General features: G+C 35.0%; 2 protein-coding genes across 2 annotated transcripts; one reads left to right on the top strand and one right to left on the bottom strand.

The window, feature by feature from the left end:
• Positions 1-1209: 1209 nt before the first annotated feature.
• On the bottom strand, positions 1210-3716 carry LOC142974493 (salivary endonuclease-like). The gene is made up of 7 exons (XM_076116886.1): positions 3459-3716; positions 3152-3342; positions 2780-2928; positions 2471-2616; positions 2128-2381; positions 1853-2017; positions 1210-1766 (listed from the first exon to the last, which is right to left on the bottom strand). Exons 1-7 carry the CDS (start codon positions 3640-3642, stop codon positions 1518-1520), a joined length of 1338 nt encoding a protein of 445 aa, XP_075973001.1. The 5' UTR covers positions 3643-3716; the 3' UTR covers positions 1210-1517.
• A 12904-nt stretch (positions 3717-16620) lies between these two features.
• LOC142974494 (salivary endonuclease-like) lies at positions 16621-18735 on the top strand. The gene is made up of 7 exons (XM_076116887.1): positions 16621-16854; positions 16974-17164; positions 17284-17432; positions 17510-17655; positions 17747-18000; positions 18076-18231; positions 18431-18735. Exons 1-7 carry the CDS (start codon positions 16659-16661, stop codon positions 18677-18679), a joined length of 1341 nt encoding a protein of 446 aa, XP_075973002.1. The 5' UTR covers positions 16621-16658; the 3' UTR covers positions 18680-18735.
• The last annotated feature ends 1066 nt before the right edge of the window (positions 18736-19801 follow it).

Here is a 19801-nt window from a genome sequence, read left to right on the forward strand (position 1 = left end):
TTTAAATAATTTGAGGCATAATATGAAATGCTTGTTTGCTGCCTACTGCGACTGACTTTTTAAAGTAAAAAAAAAATAGCGGCAGTAGTAGTAGTAGAACATTTCTTACAAATATTCGTTATTTACAAAATGATATTATATTCGAAAGTTCGATTAAGATAGATTGTTAGTTAATCAATCAGGCCAATACGACTGAAAGAATTTTGATAAATCTTGGCAGTATTGTAGTGTTCCTCGCCATTGGGCGCAATCTTAGCCCCCTTACGCACTAGCGGTTAACCACTCGAACTCGAACGGCTAGCTGCGCAGTTAACATTAATATGCAACCGCATGTAATTGTAGGTACCTACCCACTACTCTACCTACATTTATTTTAATAAAAGACCATCCGCCATTAATTCAAAGGAGGCTGCGTATTAAACTGTAACCGCGCCTCCAGCCGCTCGAGTAATCAACCGCTAGTGCGTAAGAGGTCTTAACAATTATTATTGTTGTCTCTGTTAAAGGTTTCCAAACTTGAGCACAATTTGCCCTAGAAGATACTTGAAGGGAACATAGAGAACGTTCCTAAACGCGATGCAGAGGGCACTCTGTTGTCTTATAGCAATACTCTTCGCCTTGTACTCCTTTTGAATCAGACCTAAAAATCATACACAGCGATCTAGCTGAAAACTGAATAACTTAAATAAGATTTTTGGCGGCACCTATCAGCTGTGTTACATCAAAAGTTGATAAGTACCTACCTAGTTGGTAATACCTACCTAATAATATTAATTAATAATTTTTGATTGATTAATTGGATTGATTATAATCAATCAATATCATTTACACTGAAATAGGTAGAATAGGTACTTAATGCATGTAAGCAGTTAATAGAATCAGTCGTAGAAATGTATGTAGGTAAGTACACTATTGTACACCTAACTATTTTGGAATAATAAAGCCGCAAAAAATCCTAACATATTTTAATTTCCTATGTACAGTTAATTTTGCATAATGACATTCATGATTGAATCACCGAACGAATTTATTACCATGGTAAAAAGTTACTTAGTTCATTAAACATGGGCAAAATGTCTCTTTTCAGAAATAATTCAGAAACAGCTTTAAAATACGCTTCTCACCTTACTTATTATAATTATCAGTAGGAACGCATTTATTAATGAGGGCGTAATAAAATGACAGTTTTAATGAGAAAACTTTTATATTTATTAGTGTACTTATGTACCTACATTTATATCAAATTATTATTTACAATTCAGTTTCTTACAGGTAATAAAAGTATATTTTTTTACAATGACATGTTAATGAAATACCAATCAATTACCAATAGGTAGGTACGTCATAATAGAAATATAAAGTTGTACCTAGGTACTACACATACACAAGAGGTACTATAGATTAGATGATAGGTATCAAACATGTTGTTAAATTCGTGGCAAATTATTGGATTTTCAATATTTTTATGTACATCTAATATATAATGCTTTTATCTTTTACCTAATAGCTAAGACGTTTTAGGATAGAAGTCCGTTGACAGTGAAGGCGGGTAGGTGAGGAACAGTCCTCCTGAAGTCATCAACAGTGCAGCAGAAGCTGTATCCGATGTCGATGCGGTCCGGCTGCCAGCGAAGCCAGCTGAATGCGCTGTTGTTACGACAACGGTCCGTGCAGAAGGTCAGAGCGCGAACTTCAGCTTCTGTGTAGTAGGGATTGTTGATACTGATGAAAGCAGTGCCGAGGCGACGAGAGGCATCATAGACGACCTGAAACGAAGCATGAATATTAATATCTAGTATTTAAAAAGCGGCAATTGATACAGTTACAGACTAGCTGTCGTGTCGTGCTTTACCTTGTAAAAGTAGAGGGGTACGGGTATTTGTGGGTTGTTGTTGGCATCGCGGTGCAGGTAGATGTCAACGAGCTGATTGTTTTGGTTACGCAGTTGCGACACTCCAAAGGTACCAGTGTAAACGATGGTGTTGTAGCCGGCTGCACCAATACGAGCGCGGAGGTTCTGAAATACAGAAAAAAATGGAAATTTAATTTATTGTTTTCTTGTGTTATAAAAAGAATGCTTATGTGTTTTGAGAGTAAGTAGGTTTGTATACCGATTTAAAAACTCACTTGTTCAACCCAGTTCCAATTTCCAGCGTTGAATGGTTGCCATTGAGGAGCAGCGTTGATGAAGAAGAATGTGGAACGCTGACCGGTTGCATAGATGAAGTCTGTCTTAGCGGCAAGATGTCCACGAGCAAGGAACTGTGTACTCGTGACGTATTTGTCGGCTAGTGCTTGACCTACTAAGCCGGCAATTGTTGCTTTTTGCTGAACTTGAGTATACATCGTGTTAACGGCTACACCAGGGAAGAAGCTGCCGGCTAAAAAACGAGCAAGTAAGCATTAACATACTTTATGTATAACATGTAGTAAGTATATATTTTAGTGAATAAGTTAGTGTTAGTCTTACCCAGCCAGCTAGGTCTGTCAACATTCGTTTGGTGAACAGCATTTGGAGGATTCTGTTCATACCAGACGTACAAAACTTCAAGACGATGTTGATCGAAGCAGGACCAGTAGAGTGGGTAAAATACATTGTTTACGATGAATCCAACTCTAAAAATAAATAAATTACAATTCAATGTCTTTAGTCATTTGTACACTCACCAAGCATATTTTGAAACACAACAGTAAGAGTATGACACACAATGGCACAATTTACTTCTAGTAATAATTATCAGGAATATCGCAGTGACAATATACTATAAATAATTCATACCTGATAACAAGGTTGTTGTTGAAACATCTGTCGTTAGTGCCCTGGGCCTCATAGTACGAGTGTGAAGAACAGGTCAGCTGTCCGAATTGACCGTTTCCGTTCAACCACCCGGCTCCAGAGACCAGAGCGTTGTTGACACATGTAGCTGTCTAGTAATATTAAACGGTTAAAAAACCATAATCAAACTAACTGATTAACCCCGGTTTCTAAGGTACATTCAGCGGTAGTTTATCTATTCAATAACGTTTAAACTCATATAAAAACCGCTATTGAATAGATAAACTATCGCTAAGTGTACCTCAGAAACCGGGCATAAATAGCGCAGAACAAAAACAAATAACAATAATATTAGTATGATAATTAAATACTTACAGCTGTAGCTACTGAGGCAGCAATGTTAGGGTGCAGGATACTTCTTCCGGAGCCAGTGCAGGCAATGACGACTTGTGCACCGCTGTTGAGGTGGATGTTACCGGTAGCCCCGGTGGGCACAGGGTAGTTGTTGTTGTGTATGTATACCGGCTGAGGCTGGCCCAAGTCTCCATTTACCCTGATTGTGCAACCTGAGCCGAATCATAAAATATTTATTACCTTAATGTACAAATTTCATCACACATAATATCGCTTCTTATCAATGCAGCCGGTACAAATTTTTTCAGCAACTAAAATAAAATCTTACCGCTTCGTGGATCTGCAGATGTCGTAGATGAATTCGCATATTGAGCTTGTAGCCAAGTATCGAGATACTCCTCGAAGTCATCTTCGTTCAGAACGAATGCCAGTTGTCCAGGCTCTGGTATATCGGCGGGCGCAGCTGCCGTCACAGCCACGAGAGCTGCTAATACAAGCGTTAAACGCGTCATCTTTACACGTCGACGCTACAAAGCAACCACTATACTTTCGTATGTTTTAATGGACTATGTCAAAGATTTCGTAGTTTCTTCCACCTTTATAGTAGAGCCCTATCTGAATCAGATTTCGTTAAAATCAAATGATTTCGCACAGCGTCATGACTTTATCTGATTAATTGTAACAATATAACATTTGAGATTAGCTTTTCTTGTTGATATTTATTACTCATTTTAGGTATGTACTTATTCATTCTCTTAGGTATATTACACATAGACTGAGTTTTGATAAAATACATAATCAATTCTTACCTACGTACCTATCTGTTGCCTCAAGGTAATATATAAATATATCAACATCGTCTTCTTTTAGTTTCAGTTAAAAAAAAATTACCTATGTTACCTATGCACTCGACAGTATTATTGCAGTTTATATGAATCACAAATATTATCAATAATTACTCTCTTATCACATAAAAGTATTGTCTGTATGTTTATTATTTGCTATTCCATAGTTTGTCTATAAATAGACTTCACAAAACATAACAGAATGATAAACCTGGTATAACTTTGATTCGTGTCAGTTGTAACAAGTTAGATAGACAATTAAATTACTATCCATACTATCATAATCAGCCGTGAAATAGATTAATCTATGGCAAGATAACAACGTCGTCACAGACACCGCACCTACACGAAATTGATCTCCGACAAGTTGAGTACTTGGAACGAAGTTTTGATGATAAATAATTATCTAAGTTAAATGAGACCGTTCGTCTTAGTAAACGGTGCAATCACTGAAGTTTCTCCATGTACGCACCCATATGAAGATAATAGCGTAAAGTTTGCTCGGGACTTGATCTTTACCGGGCTAATTAGCCTATTGTCTTTGGAACCTCTCGCAATGTTAATTAATTTATCTCAACAGTTTCCTTTTTTAAGTTATAAGAGTATGTAACATTCTCTTTATATGTAGGTATGTAGAATAGATGAAAGTTTTCGGGAAATGCTAAAAAGGCAACGCGGTATAAATGGATTTTCCTTAATGGTTGTTGTAGTTCGGTGACCTTAATAGACAATCACGATTCATGATCAGATTTTTAAACTGCTAATCAGATAAAGACCCATGAACGATTTATATTTTAAAATTATAGATAATAGATTGACAGATAATTTTTACCCACATTCCTATTTCCTATTCAAGTAGAATTCGAATAGCAAAATAATTTTGCACACGTAGCACGTCGTAGACGGTGCGTCTTCGTGCTCCGAAGGGCTCGTTGTAAAAGCTCCTGCTTGTTATCAGATATGATAAAGAACAGTTATTATGCCTTGTCGAAAGCTTACGGACAGCTTGGCTGACCATAAACCAATAGGTACTTCTACTAACAAACTTAGCGTCGTAGAATTCGTCCGCATCGCTGTCGATCGGGAACGTGTCCAAAACGCACATATTACCGTACTATTATTGTTTAGGTAGGTATATTTGAATTGGACAATCATCATTGTTGTCTTCGTTATCAGTCAAGTTTTGGTAGATAATAACGTTATCTATTGATCCGATTCATCCATTCATGTTGTGTGTACGTAAATATCATCGTTTTTTTCTAAAGTAACGTATCGAAACCAACTACAGAAATACGTGATTAGTTTTTAAGTGTGTAGATTAATATGTTGAATAATAGAATAGCGATAGCCCAGTTATCTAAGCTTGCACCTCCTTCGCGATGTCAACGGTTCTAACCCGATGTAACACCTCAATGTCTTTTTCAAGTTATTCGATGTAATAGAAATAATGATTTCTTGTTCTGGCGGTATCTAAAGGAAAACATCACGATAAAACCTTGCATGCCTTAAAGTGTTTTAATACATTTCTTGACTGAAGTGAAGGCATAACCCCTCCTTCGTCCAGGAAGAGACTCCAGCCCAGCAATCGGACAGTCAAAAGTTATAAAAACCTTAAATTCTTTCATGAACTTAAATCTATACAGTGCGTGAGTGTGAGTTGTTCACAAAAACTATTAGAGACTAATGTACGAAATGAAAATTAGTTGCTAATACCTATGACCTATGCACCAATACAACTTTATATAGATTTTAATGAAACAAACCGAGTAAGAATACAAGTACCTATTTAGAGCATTACTTAACGATAAAAGCCCTTTTTTTCACGGTTCTTTTAACTATTCAAAGATGAACTAGGGTTTAATTAAAATAATATGACAGAGGCTGGTCGTATGCGGCGCGGGGCAGTCAGGTGGAAGCTAGAAAGTAGCCCGTCCCGGCTGTTTATTAATATTTAAGAATAACTTAGTGTCCCTGTTTTTTTGTAAATACTTTTTATAGCATATGTAGTAGACATCTGCCTATAAAATTGTGGAGGTCTACTTGCTTTCCACTTCAAATTCGTAATACTTAATGTACATTATGTTATGAACATAATATTTTACCGTCTTATTCTGTCTTATCAATAATCTAGCTACCAGCTACAATGCTGTAATGATAAAGACATCGTTAAGATGGGCCTGAACATCAACTCTGAGTATCCACTATCAACAAAGGAGTAAGAGGTGTAAGAAGGTCTTTTTATAACTGTTTATTATGACGTAACAAATACATAATCTTTTAATGATGATAGTGCAAATAAGTAATTATGTATCCAATTAATTTGGATTTAATTGCTAATTTATTAGATTATATACGCCTTGCCTCGAATTAGGCCAAAATGTACATCCGGGTTGAACAATAAAGGTAAAAGAAAATATTACAGGATGTAATGGTTTGCTATGAGCCCACTGTAAGTGAAACTAGCTAATTCTCTCACATTCATGGTAACATAGAGCGCTGTACGATTGTCGTTAATAGAGTAGGTCCCGGAGCTCGACCCTTGCCCTGAAATATTACTAATTCAATTACCCTTCTCAAAAATATGTACCGAGTATATAGTACTGCACTTAACCTAGGTATAATATATCAACAGAGAGATGTGCATGTGAATGAATATGTGTAGGTACTTACTCAATTATAGGTCATACAAATTCAATCTTTTTAGTCTCCTATTGCTAGTATAAACACATTCTTATAGTACTTAAATATTAAATATATCTAAGCGTGACATAACAGCAACTTCACAACAAGTAGATCGACAACGAATCGTTTAGGCAATTTACACCGTTCTTTATAACCATAATGACGCTCACGCTTCTCGACGACGACATAACGTTTTAGTAACGACAAAGTAATTAGGGATAATCGCATGAAGAATTGGTGTTAAACCTGAAATGGTTTAATGGCGTCGGGTTGCCAATTAAGCTTATCACGGGTCCAAAATTTATCCATTCATAGTAGGTCAAAACGGGGCTCTCCCGTAAGTTTAACGATTCAATTCGAAGGTCCCAAGCCGGCCGACGTCCCATGTAAACTAGCAATGATGACGGTGCCCGATTCCTTTATTATACAACTTCGTGCTACGGTTAGATAACCAGTATTAATACAACTTTAAATAGTTTAAACCGTAGTTTTGTGTTGTTAACGTAAGGTATTTTTATCATAAAAGGTGTACTTTTATGTGAAAGGTAATTTAACGTCTAAATAAAAAATGTACTCAAATTATTGCATAAAATGTGTCACCAAACGAATAGACAAGACCGACTACTTATTCTTACTGAGTTAACTGAGAGCGAAGCTGTAAATTTTCAAGAAATAATAAATTGAACTTTGGTGATCGGTTTGAAATTCCTTTATCAGTTTCGAAGCGGAGTGCAAGGCATTTTGTATCGGCATTACGAAACCTCGACGGTTTGAGGTCGCATCTTATTTTATCACAGTTCACTTTATTTGAAATCCCGTTCAGACAATTTGGTTCAATCGAGTGATGTTCGTGGAGAATTTACGGTTCAAGTGAGTTTTATAAAACGAACCCCACAAATATTCAGCAAACACTTACAACTTTCTTAAATTCCTGTACACTTCATAATATACTTAATATTGTATCATATTACGCCCGCTGAAATTGTTTAAGAATATATTAAGAAAATTCTGGTAAAAGTCAAATGTAAAGTTGGGACGAGTGCTCCAGTCCAAATAAAAACTTTTGTCATTATAGATTACAAATTGTTTTTGCGGAGTAAATTTTTACTTAATCCAAAATATACCAACATCTCTCCCAACAGGAAATTAGAAACGGTACTTTAACAGGAAAAGTTGGTTTTCTTCGCAAAATAGACCTTAGTTTTTCTTTTTGTATGAACCTTTTTCTTTTCTGTGTATAAGACTCTCACATTCTCAGAATCAGAAACTGGCAACTATACCTAAACCGATGCCTAGCTGTAATTGTGTTTTCGAATAAAATGTAACGTTATTGATTATTAATTCTTAATTCTGTGGATGCGGAAAAATAATAGAGCTTTGAGCATTTATTTCATTTCCAGTTTGAATGATTGTGCAATTCTCACTGCGGTGCAGGGTTGAAAAAGTAGGGGTAGGGGGTAGTCGCAGCACATGCACTGACCGGAAACGATCCGATTAGCGAATTGGTAGGCACAGATGGGAACCTATCTCGCTGGCCGAAAGCTTATTTAGGGCACACGTCATATTAAGTTAGCAGTTTAATAATATTTTAAGTGACTACTTTTATGCCTTACAGATTACAAAATATGAGGATAGCTTTTACTTACAAAACTATATTATTTCTACAGACTTGCTTTTTGCTATAGTCAAGAGAACAAAACCAGAACGTAGAAAAAAAAGAGCTACACCATTAGAAAGTTCTATATGTTAAAAAAAGTCGAATTCAGACAAAAACGGGTAAACTGCTAGTAAATATAATTTGCGATGTTAATCCTTATTTTTATTGATTACCGACACTGATCGATGTGTGTGACGTCGAATTTTGAGTAATTAATGATTAGATATGACAAAAACTATATAAGTAGCTTCATGTCGCATTTATATTGGATTGTATAGTCACACTTTAAAAGCGGCCACAAACTTCCTCCAAGATATAATAAATTCTGAAAAAAATATAAAAACAATGTTTTGATTTTTAATATAAAAAAATAAAGCAAATGGGGTCGGAATAGCGTTCTGCAGTCGTTATATGAACAACAAACAATAGTCTGGTGATTGGGAATTTGTGGGTGCAAATCCTACCAATTGCTCTCTACCGAGGTGAAAGCACTTCGGAAACAATCCGTCTAGCTTAGAGTAAACAGGATTCCTGATCAATACTATAGAACTCTTGCTTGTAATCTTGAAATAAATTTTAAAACTTTTATAATATCACTAGTGGACCCGACAGACGTTGTCCTGTCTACACGTCTTTAATTTGAAAATTTTAAACTTTTTTTAATAATGCTCTCATCTAAACCATTCTCAGATCCCCTTAAACACACACAAAAAAAATCATCAAAATCGGTCCAGTCGTTTAAGAGAAGTTCAGTGACATACATACATGATCGTCGATGAGTAAAATGAAATACCTTTTGCTTTGAAAATGATTGAAACTGAAGTGAGATCTATTGTCAACATTATTATATCTTAAATGTCACATATACTATTATGTTACTAGTCAGTCACAAATATTAAAAGAACCTACAAATTTTATTAAGTAGACTTACAAAGTATATTTTAAAGATTCAAGCAATATACATAAATAAATGTTTTTGAAGGCTGAGAGTTGTTGAAATGTTGATACATATTTTATGAAATAAATTTAATATTTAATGTTATAAGAAATCGTCAAAGGACAGTTTGCGACATTATAACGAATGACTTATGAGAAAAAATATATTACTGATATATAAAGATGGAAAATGGGCAAATTATATTATGACGGGTTATCGAGTTTGTCTGCAATAGACAACTATTTACAGACGTAGGTGTGAAAACCCAGATTTGAATTTTTTTTGTTCATATGATTTTTGATTGTGATAACAAAGGAGTGATTGAAGATTTTTATCCATTAACTACCCATTTATTACATATTTCAAAATTGATATGCCAATAATAACATATCGATGTATCGTAAAAATAAAAGATAAGGACTGTAGGTACTTCTTTTAAGAGCGACTAGTTTGGTATGACAGGCATCACTACTGGCTTTTTTAGTGAAAGCACAGGAATACCGCTGAGCTTTCAAAAAACTTTGTACGGTCGAAGTTCGCAGAATTAACCGGAGTGCTCGAGCTTTCCCCAAAAAAATATTTTGCTTGCATTCTCTTCTTTTCGCCAACTATATGAAATGGAAATTCAAACTCAGACAGACTTAGACATGTATAACACAAGTCGACAAAAAAAATTTTTTTTTTTGAGTCTGTGTTTTAGTGAATATTTTCTGATTATATTAATCAAAAAGAAAACAGGAATAACATTAATAATAAATTAAGTTTGCTTTTGTACTATATATAACGAAAACTAAATATATGGGGTTTTGGCAGATTTTTTGAAGAGCCGTTGCATTTATGACGCAAAACCAGGGGTGAGGGGTCTGGGGGTGTGAAGCGGGTGGTAGCAGAGTGTCATGGCAGTAGGCGCGTGCGCGTTCTAAAGGAATAACATATTTTTTTGCGGCACAAGGTCTAAAAATGGCATCGAAAAAGTGTAAAAACGACGTCGACTCTTTTTGCTACATTTGTGATGAATTTATTAAAGTGAGAGCCAATAAAATTTGTTTATCATCAAATAAGACATTTTGTGAAGCATATGAAGCTTACTTTAACATGTCAGTACGAAGTCATGATAAAATATGAGCACCTCACTTGTTGTGTAATAACTGCCAAAGCACTTTAGAAGGTAAGAAAATACATCTTATATTAAATGAACATTTATATGCCTATATACATATTTTTTGAAATATATATTAAATGTGTACATCGTTAATAAATGCTATTTATATATTTTTCAGCCTGGTACTGCGGAGAGAAAAAAAGATGAAGTTTGCAGTACCACGAATATGGAGAGCCTACTGATCACATCAAGTTCCTATTTTCACACAAGAAAAACCAAAAGTATTTATTTCAAAAAAAAAAATTTTTGTCCTTTTTTGTATTTTGTGATTCTTTATGCCTTATTCTATCATTTAAATTAATAAAAATATATAAATCAAAACTTTTTTACTCTTATATATTTATAATTGAAAGTGAAAAAAGAGCTTTTCCATTAAAATTTTGAATTCGTTCTTAAAGCTACAAAAGCAAACTTTATTAGATAAAAATATTATTTCTTTCTTATGTTAGGCATATGTAATCAAAATCAAAGGTACAGAACCCAGACTCAAAATTCGTGTTGACCAATGTAATTAGATTACTCATTGTGTCTTTGCAATAGTCAATTATTTTGTGGCATAAGCGGGGAGCTAATAAAGCAAATTTTTAAATACTCATAGTAGATACATAACATAATGTACATTTTTGCTTTGTTTTCTTAAAAAAACGTTTATAAGAGTAGATCTCGAGAGAAAGGAAAATTTGTAGACAACTGTCGTTAAAATGGTTGAAGTATTTATGCCTAAGGCGATCACACATGTTGAGTGAGCCATGTTTGATTCCACGCACGAGGAAAATGAGGTCGCTTTCGTCGAATAAAACAGGGAACACTACACATATTGGAACTTACACACATATTTAAACATTAACCTACTTTCTACCCAGTTGTTAGGTTAAAAAACTACCTATGTGTTCACACCTTATACGCTGCTAATGAGATATGTAGATGTGACTCTAAATCCTTATAGAACTACTAGCTGACCCGGCAAAAGTTGTTTTGCCATGTAAATTAAAAAAAATATAATGTCACTCAGGGGTATGAAAAATAGATGTTGGTCGATTCTCAGACCTACTTAATATGCTCACAAAATTTCATGAGAATCGGTCAAGCCGTTTCGAAGGAGGGTTTTTTTTGTGAATCTAAACCATTCTCAGATCCCCTTGAACACACACAAAAAATTTCATCAAAAGAAGTTCATCATAAGAGAAGTTCAGTGACATACACACTTACAGAAGAATTATATATATATAAAGATATAAGTAAAATAAAATGCTTGTCCAGGGTGACACGTACAATTTTGTGGCTAAATTATTAAACAGTTTTTGATAAATTCAAATAATTGCTGTGAAAACATAAACAGAATATTATCAGTCTATAAATTAGTTTTAAAAAAATAAGTATTCACTAATTGGAAGTGTCCTTTTGTTTTAATAAATTTACGGTGTATTTCTAAAGTAATTTTGTAAATAGAGTACTTAACTCGTACTAAGATGCAAATTATACTTGAATCTTACGCAAATTCGTAGTACACTCGTAGCACTTTCGTAGCACCTTCTACATCCTTTGAGAAAATTCTCAGTGTAAGTTAGCTTATTAAAGTAGTTGCCCTTTACAACATTATTATTATATATGCTGTCTTAAAGTTAATTTTGAAATAGTACTATGTTTTACCAGTGTACATTAAAAAAAAGAAGACAAAAACTGTGAAAAGTTCATATACAAATGTCTACAATGGCAACGAAACAGGCCTTGTTATTAGTCAGTACTGGAGAATATAGAAGAAAATTATTCGTTTTTATTACCACTTGGACTGTTTAATTTCTAACGTGAAATTGTACAAACTGATATCAAAGTGAAATCATCAATAGATTAATTAAAATGAAAACAAACATGCTGAAAATATAGAATATAAAATTGAAATGAGAATACTTTGAATACGTAGTTATATTTTAATTATTTCTGAATTAAAATGAGTTACAAACAAGTTTGGAAAGCCGGCCATCGTGTCGAGTTGTCGGCCCCCACACGCGGCGTCACCTCGCACCCTCGGTGCCGGGTCGGACCAACTCGCTGTGACTTTCAGCTGAATATGTTTACTAACTAGACGTGAACGGTAAATAATTTATGAACAGGGGTCAAGAACGAGTGCGTGTTGAAGTACGGCTGTTTCAATTATAAAATCGATCGTCATTTTACGCTTTTAGAATTCTTTCTTTGCTTGACGCGAATTTGTTAAATGCTTTAATATACAAGTAAATTATACTTTGATACTTTAAGTTTTGCAAGTACTTTGATATATTAATATATTTTTATGTTATGAAGTTAGTTAGTGTTATGAAGGCCACAAAACTACTCCCAGACTGTGGTTTAAATATTATATCGTAAGTCATGTTAACGTTAAAATATTACCCTTCTCAAAAGAGGCCTAAGCAATTTGTTCTTACCTTTCTAGAAGTAATGAACGAATGTATACAGCCATACCGCAAGCACGGATTTCAGACAATGATATAACAAAGCAGCCGTCATTATTGTTATCAGACTAACACACCCATTCGTTTTGGCCTCCTATTGTTTCGATGTAAATTGACAGATTGATATCAAACAATTAATCATGTTATTAATTTATAATCTCTTGTAAATGCTATCACTAATACAGGCAAAGTGCTGATATTGATGTTTTGTTTTCACGTGCACATCACGCAAGTTTCATAATTAACTCATTATGTTCTTCCGTATATCGCGCGAAAAATGTCTCATGATTTTAGCTTTATATTTTTTTTCAAACAGAAAACATCACGCACATTAAAATGAATGAATAAATAAAACTGAATTCTAAAGTGTAACTACAGGCCGATAATAAATAAATCAAAAACTACAGCGCAGCTCGGCTTTGTTTAAAATGTTACCGTTTGTAGTTAACATGACAATTGACGAATTGGTCGAAAGCGAAAGTCAGTAATTCAGTTTTCATGATTCTGATTGTACTCTTGCATATCAAGCGATCGATATCATATGACCTATTTTAAGGAAGGGGTAACAGTAGCACGTTGTTTTAAACACATAAGGCAAGGTACTAGTTTACGCTAAGTTGTTTAAACAGAAGTGTCTTACTTACTTAACGCAGTTGTTATGGTAGAGCACAGAACAATGTTTTGGTTTTTGTAACATCTTTAACATAGATCTCGCACTATAAATGAATCTTACGTCGCATTGTAAATTATTAGATAAAATTAGCAGATCCTAAACACAACAAGCACAGTCTGCTTTAAATCACACAAATAATCTCCTTCCTTATACACAGAACAAATATCCCGTAATAAATATACAGGTAACGACGTAGTGACCAGCTCGGTCACTGCGTCATAGGCGCTTAAAATTCTATTAAAACTTGCATTATAAACTGGTTTTCATTTTCTACTTTCTATACATACTTAATGTTTGACAAACGAAGTACCGAACTCAATAACAACAGATTAATTTGTTTGTAAAATGAACTTTGACGAAAACTTACAAAAATGACATAAAAAATTCTGATTCCTATTGAGTGACTGAATCTGTGTTTGGACAAATAAACCTTAGCATGACCAACAAATACAAAAGTAAAGAGCAACAATGAAAACAGGAAGTTATTTCATAGAGATCAAGAAAATTGGTTTTATCTGTGAGCGATTTCTTATCTCCAACTTGATTATTAGTTTAGAAGAATGTAATCAGGAACAAGCAAACTTTGATTGATATTTTTATGAATTTGTGTTTACGTAACCATGACAAATGAAAGTTCATGTTCATTTCATAAAAAAAAAGGTACTTCTTTGCAGGCAGTCAAAAAATAAATAACAAATAAGTAATCACAGTCTACGTCGCTTGTATAACAGTAGCCTTATATGTCTTTTCTCGAGATATAAGTACCTAATATAATCTATCACCCTACCGAATAATTGCAATTTCAATAGTTAGTCAGGTCATGAAAATTTAAATTACATTAATTTCTCATTCTTTGACATAAACGAGATTAATATAACCTAATTGATATCGCATGAATACCCATTTAAATTGTAACATGTGTACAAGTCGAGATAGCCTTAAACGTTAATCTACACAACAATTGCTTAAATAGACAGTGTTTTACTCTAGCGTGGTTTGATTAGAATGTAGGTAAATCAGTTTAATCCTATTACTTTGCGAGACGGTGGCAAAAGATTATTGCGATAAATTCTGGACTTTGTTTGGTCAGGCATTTGCCACCTGTAACTTAGATTTATTTAATGGTTGCTAATGCTCTGTGCCTCGATTCTCTACTACTATCGACTACCGACAACCGAACTGTCATCGAGTAATTTTGTATGAAAATACGATCAGCGCCTCTGGCGGGTGTTGTAGGAAACATTTTGGCAGTACATTCTATGTGTCAAAATTTCGATAGCTAGCCGGTTGTCGGTAGTCGATAGTAGTAGAGAATCGAGGCACTGATCAGTTGTCGCTAAAATGTAAATATAGTATAATAAGTATAATAAGCCATAGACAATTACGTGCGTAATAACGAAGGTCTCTTGAAAATTCGCACAATATTTTGTCTATTAGTAAAAGAGCGCAATATCTAGTATCTAGTAGATATTATTCAATCCGTATATTTATCTAACGTGGTCTAAGATAAAGAGGGCTCGTTTCCGCCAAAATTAAAATGGTAGTCGAACGATTATACTAATTTATCAATCGTTTAATGTTAATCTGGTGATTATATTGTACAAATGGCTTTGCAATCATAGCGTGCTAAATGTGAGGGTATGAGAATGATTTAGGCGCATGGTTCGGGACTTTGACCGCATTGTCGCAGTGTGAGCATGACTGGGCATATTTTTGAAAGAAAATGCAATTGATCTAATTGATTAGGCCCATATTTATAAATATTTTTTTTTATATTGATAACATCGAATATGCAGCAATCGGGTTCTCTAGGCTCTAAATCTTAGAATTATATTACCTAATCTTATTCTTCTGTCTTCCTAAATTAAAACATTCATCAGTGTGCCCAAGTCTCGCTTTAACTCGAAAATGGCTTAATCAATGTAGATATTTTTGAGATGAGATTTACAAAATCTGCTGATATATTCCTGAGTATTATATCTTCTACCGTGACCCTTACGGTGGTCTTACTTATTTTGGGGCAAATATTTCTTGGGCGTGAGTTCTCCTCAATCTCACAGGGCACGAGTGTTATAATAAATAGAAGGTGTCTCATTTGTTGCTTATCATTGTTGTTTATTGTTTCGTATTGCTTTCCTTATCTCTACAATTTTGTGACTGTATAAAGCTTAATAAAAATGTACGTGATTTTAACGACTTTTGTAGGTATTTTAGAGATATCCGTGATAAGTGGCAACTAAAATCGTTGTTAGCATCATTATGAAATAATTGGTTCGTATGAAATCAGGATGCATTTTAGATTTTGATTGAAATTTTATCTTTGGTATGAATTATGAAACGCCGTTATTCTTACAATCGTTGTAGAGCAAATATTTACATTATAATCTTTTTATCGAAGGAATGTCAAATTGATTAAAGATTAATCAATATTGAGCAGGTGTCTAAAAATAAACATTTGTATAATTTTGTTGCTAAGATAATACTCTACATTATTGGATTGTTTCAGACCTATTTCTCTCTATTCTACACTCAAAACAAATGCGTATCTAGCATAAATGACAATGAAATGCAAAAGATTACGTAAAGATAGAAAGATTTTCTATATACAGAAAGTTTACAAATTTTGTATTGTGAAATGCCTGATGTTGCATTGTTGCAATTCAAGAATTTTGCTATTCACTGAAACTCGGTCACCGAAATGGAGTAACCGAAACAAGACTAATTAATGAGTCGGACTAGCGTCAGGAAAAAATAATTACCACAGGTATGAGATTAGTTACTTATTGTTCTTTTTATTATTATCAATTGTTTTTCGCATTTCAGTTGATATTTACCACTTTTTTTTAATATATCTATCGTTGATTTGTTTAATGAAATTAAATGTCTATTAAACCTATTACAATTTTGTATTGATATGAAGTAGTGATATTACATATATTATCTAAAGGTACGGAACTCTGAACATCGCTAAGGATTTGCTTGATAGGCTCACTGTAGTGACAAGATAGCGGGTTTATTTCGCGTAATCGGTTTATTCACTTTTGATAAAAATGTAATTGTTAACGAATCATATAAAAATCAAAGCCCGGTGGTAGTGGGCAGTGCAGTTTGTATTGTATTCCATGATGCGTGTGGTGTTTGTGCTCGCAGCGTTGCTGGCTGCAACAGCGGCTTTGCCGACTGATGACATGCCAGAACCGGGCCAGTTGGCATTCGTCCTCGATGAAGACGATTTTGAAGACTATCTCGACGCCTGGCTCGCAAAAGAAGAACCCAAATGGGTGAATGCGTCCAGCGCCGAGCCTGAACCTCGTAGTGGTATTTAAATATTTATATTTTCCCTTTGTTTTCATGATATATTTATTTGCATTTTCTTTTAAAGTATTGAGTTCGGTTCATTTTGAATATGTTTTGAATAAAGTTTTTATCCCGTCTAGGTTGTTCGATCAGAATCAGAGGTGATTTGGGACAACCTCAGCCTGTATACATTCGTGGTGGCACATACATGCGCGCCAATGGCAACAGTGGTGTAGTGACTCTCAGCTCTGGCGAACAGGTCATCATTGCCTGCACTGGTTCCGGACGTCAAATCCGTCACCCCAACATCGCTGCTACTGTTTCCGTTGCTGTAAGTAAATGTTCCACTTGATCTTAGTTGTTGTTGATATGTAAGCTGCAAAGAAAATGTTTTTTTTTATATAAAGTATCTGATGTAATGTATTTATAATTCTACCTCTTTGTATTCAGACGGCAAGATGTGCGAACAACGCTCTGGTCTCCGGCCCCGGCTGGTTGCACGGCAATGGTGCTTTTGGTCAGCTGACTTGCTCTACTCACTCCCACCATGAAGCTCAGGGTACTAACTCTAGATGTTGGGGCAACAATTTAGTGATCCGGTTAGTATTTTTGACTGATAGATAAATACATAATTACTTGTCTTATGATGTTTTACTCAATGCTTTAAATATTTTAGAGTTGGTTTCATCGTCAACAACGTGTTCCACCCGCTGTACTGGTCATGCTTCGACCAGCGTCGTATGGAGGTCTTGTACGTGTGGTATGACCAGACTCGTGAAAACGCCATTCACCAATCTGGAGTAGACAGGCCTTCTTGGTTAGGTAAATATACACATATATTTTAGAACAGTTATGTATGTACTCTATCATAATAGTGGCAGAATAATAATTGTACGTGTTTGTATATTTGCAGCTGGATCGTTCTTCCCCGGAGTTGCCGTGAATACGATGTACACTCAGGCCCAACAGAAGGCTACTATCGCCCAATATGTCGGTCAGGCTCTTGCCGATAGATACATCACCAGCCACCAGTTCATGTCCCGTGGTCACCTTGCCGCCAAGAGTGACTATGTGTTCGCTACCGGTCAACGTGCTACTTTCTACTTCATCAACGCAGCTCCTCAGTGGCAGCCATTCAACGCTGGTAACTGGAACTCTCTCGAGCAAGTAAGTACATTACAATACACTCGGACTAGTATTATTCCAGAAACAGATAATTTAATGAATGATGATGTTTAACAGAACCTCCGTGCCCGTATCGCTGCTGCTAACTACAGGACCGTCATCTACACTGGTACCTTCCGTGTCACACAACTGCGTAACCAGAACAATCGTCTCGTTGACATCTATCTAGTCCGCAACTCCAACCAGATCCCAGTGCCTCTATACTTCTACAAGGTATGCTGATCATTCCATTCTCAGAATTTATTTTCAGTGTGTGTATGGCTGCTTGAAGCCATTATTCATAGGAATTGATTTCTTTAAACCAACATGAGCACTTGAAGTCGGATTATTCTGTAGTTTTTATTTACTGACTTTGGAGAAGGTAGTAATGTCTTTTCATATGCAAGGCCTAAATTAAACTTTTGTATCGTAGGTCGTGTATGATGCCTCTCGTCGCCAAGGAACTGCCTTCGTGAGCATCAACAACCCATACTACACAGCCGCGGAAGTCCGCTCCCTGACCTTCTGTACTGACCGTTGTCGTAACAACAACGCATTCAACTGGCTTCGCTGGCAGCCGGACCGCATCGACATCGGATACAGCTTCTGCTGCACTATTGATGACTTCAGGAGGACTGTTCCTCACCTACCCTCCTTCACCACTACTGGACTGCTTACATAAGCTATCGCTTATTGTTTTACACCATCTAAATGTTGTTGGTGAACTGATAATAAATAGCAGATTGTTTTAAAACAAACCTTTTTTTTATGATTTATAAGCTATTCCTCATATACGTGTAAGTAAAGAAGTGCTTTGTTAAAGCAACAAGCACCTGCTGATAGCGCGCACCCAGTTCTACAAATAAATTTTAACTCTAACAAGTCAGGTAGTAACATCATGTCACAAAACACGCGTGGTGCAAACGGGAAGTATCTAGCACCCCACAGTGGCTTTTAAAAAAAGCTATGCGTGATGATGAAACAATGATGATGATAACTCATAACTTGGAAAAGATAGAGGTGTGTACCATGATAGCGATAACGATGTATTATCGTAGAATTAACCATTAACGATACCTAATGACGATTATGGACTAAATTAAGAACAACATAATGTTTTTCAATCGACTTTGTATAATTCACGTAAAGATTTTCAAAACCATTTCACATGTCTGTTGATATACAATTTCATTTGTGTAATCATTTTAATTGCCCGCTTAGTAATTCCTGAACAATTGATGTGTAATTACAATTACGATTTATAACTGAAATGGAATATTCGCTGCCGTGTAGAATTGGGAATAGGAGAGGGGAGAATAGAAATTATTTACTTTGGTATAAGACCGAATTCATAATTCATTTAAAGATCTGACAGTAAATTAACCTCGAGAGACTATAGACGAAGAAATTGAACACAACGTTATAATAGCTGATGTTATCTTCTTTGCCAGTACATAATAATTTCCAATATCCATTGTTAAATATACTTGGATACCTAATACAATTTAGTCTCGATTTTGTGTATCAGACATAAAATAAATGTAATAAGTTTTTAGATCATAATGGTGAAGTTTTAAATGGAAATTGCTTGAAAATAGTGTCCCTGGATTACTTTCTATTCCGGCCCCCATGAGACATGTTCAGTAGTGACTATTGAGCAAATGAGAAGCGCTAAGGCTTCTATTCATACATCTTTAAAACGTATAGATACGGCCTCGTGCTTATAAAAGGTCTTCCGCTTTTAGAATGAAAGGCTTTTATATACACTATGTTGCGTATTTCTAACGGTTTCAATTTTGAAAAA

This window comes from Anticarsia gemmatalis, chromosome 7 (assembly GCF_050436995.1).
Source record: "Anticarsia gemmatalis isolate Benzon Research Colony breed Stoneville strain chromosome 7, ilAntGemm2 primary, whole genome shotgun sequence".
Lineage (NCBI taxonomy): Eukaryota > Metazoa > Arthropoda > Insecta > Lepidoptera > Erebidae > Anticarsia > Anticarsia gemmatalis.

What these genes read in the sequence shown, in the direction of transcription:
- LOC142974493 (XM_076116886.1), bottom strand. Translation starts at nt 3,642, where the DNA reads ATGACGCGTTTAACGCTTGTATTAGCAGCTCTCGTGGCTGTGACGGCA. An exon ending in TGACAGACCTAGCTGGCTGG is followed by an intron (nt 2,382 to 2,470) that starts GTAAGACTAACA and finishes CTCGTTTTTTAG; the next exon opens with CCGGCAGCTTCTTCCCTGGT. An exon ending in ATTGGAACTGGGTTGAACAA is followed by an intron (nt 2,018 to 2,127) that starts GTGAGTTTTTAA and finishes TCTGTATTTCAG; the next exon opens with AACCTCCGCGCTCGTATTGG.
- LOC142974494 (XM_076116887.1), top strand. Translation starts at nt 16,659, where the DNA reads ATGATGCGTGTGGTGTTTGTGCTCGCAGCGTTGCTGGCTGCAACAGCG. An exon ending in CGAGCCTGAACCTCGTAGTG is followed by an intron (nt 16,855 to 16,973) that starts GTATTTAAATAT and finishes TATCCCGTCTAG; the next exon opens with GTTGTTCGATCAGAATCAGA. An exon ending in TGCCTCTATACTTCTACAAG is followed by an intron (nt 18,232 to 18,430) that starts GTATGCTGATCA and finishes TTTGTATCGTAG; the next exon opens with GTCGTGTATGATGCCTCTCG.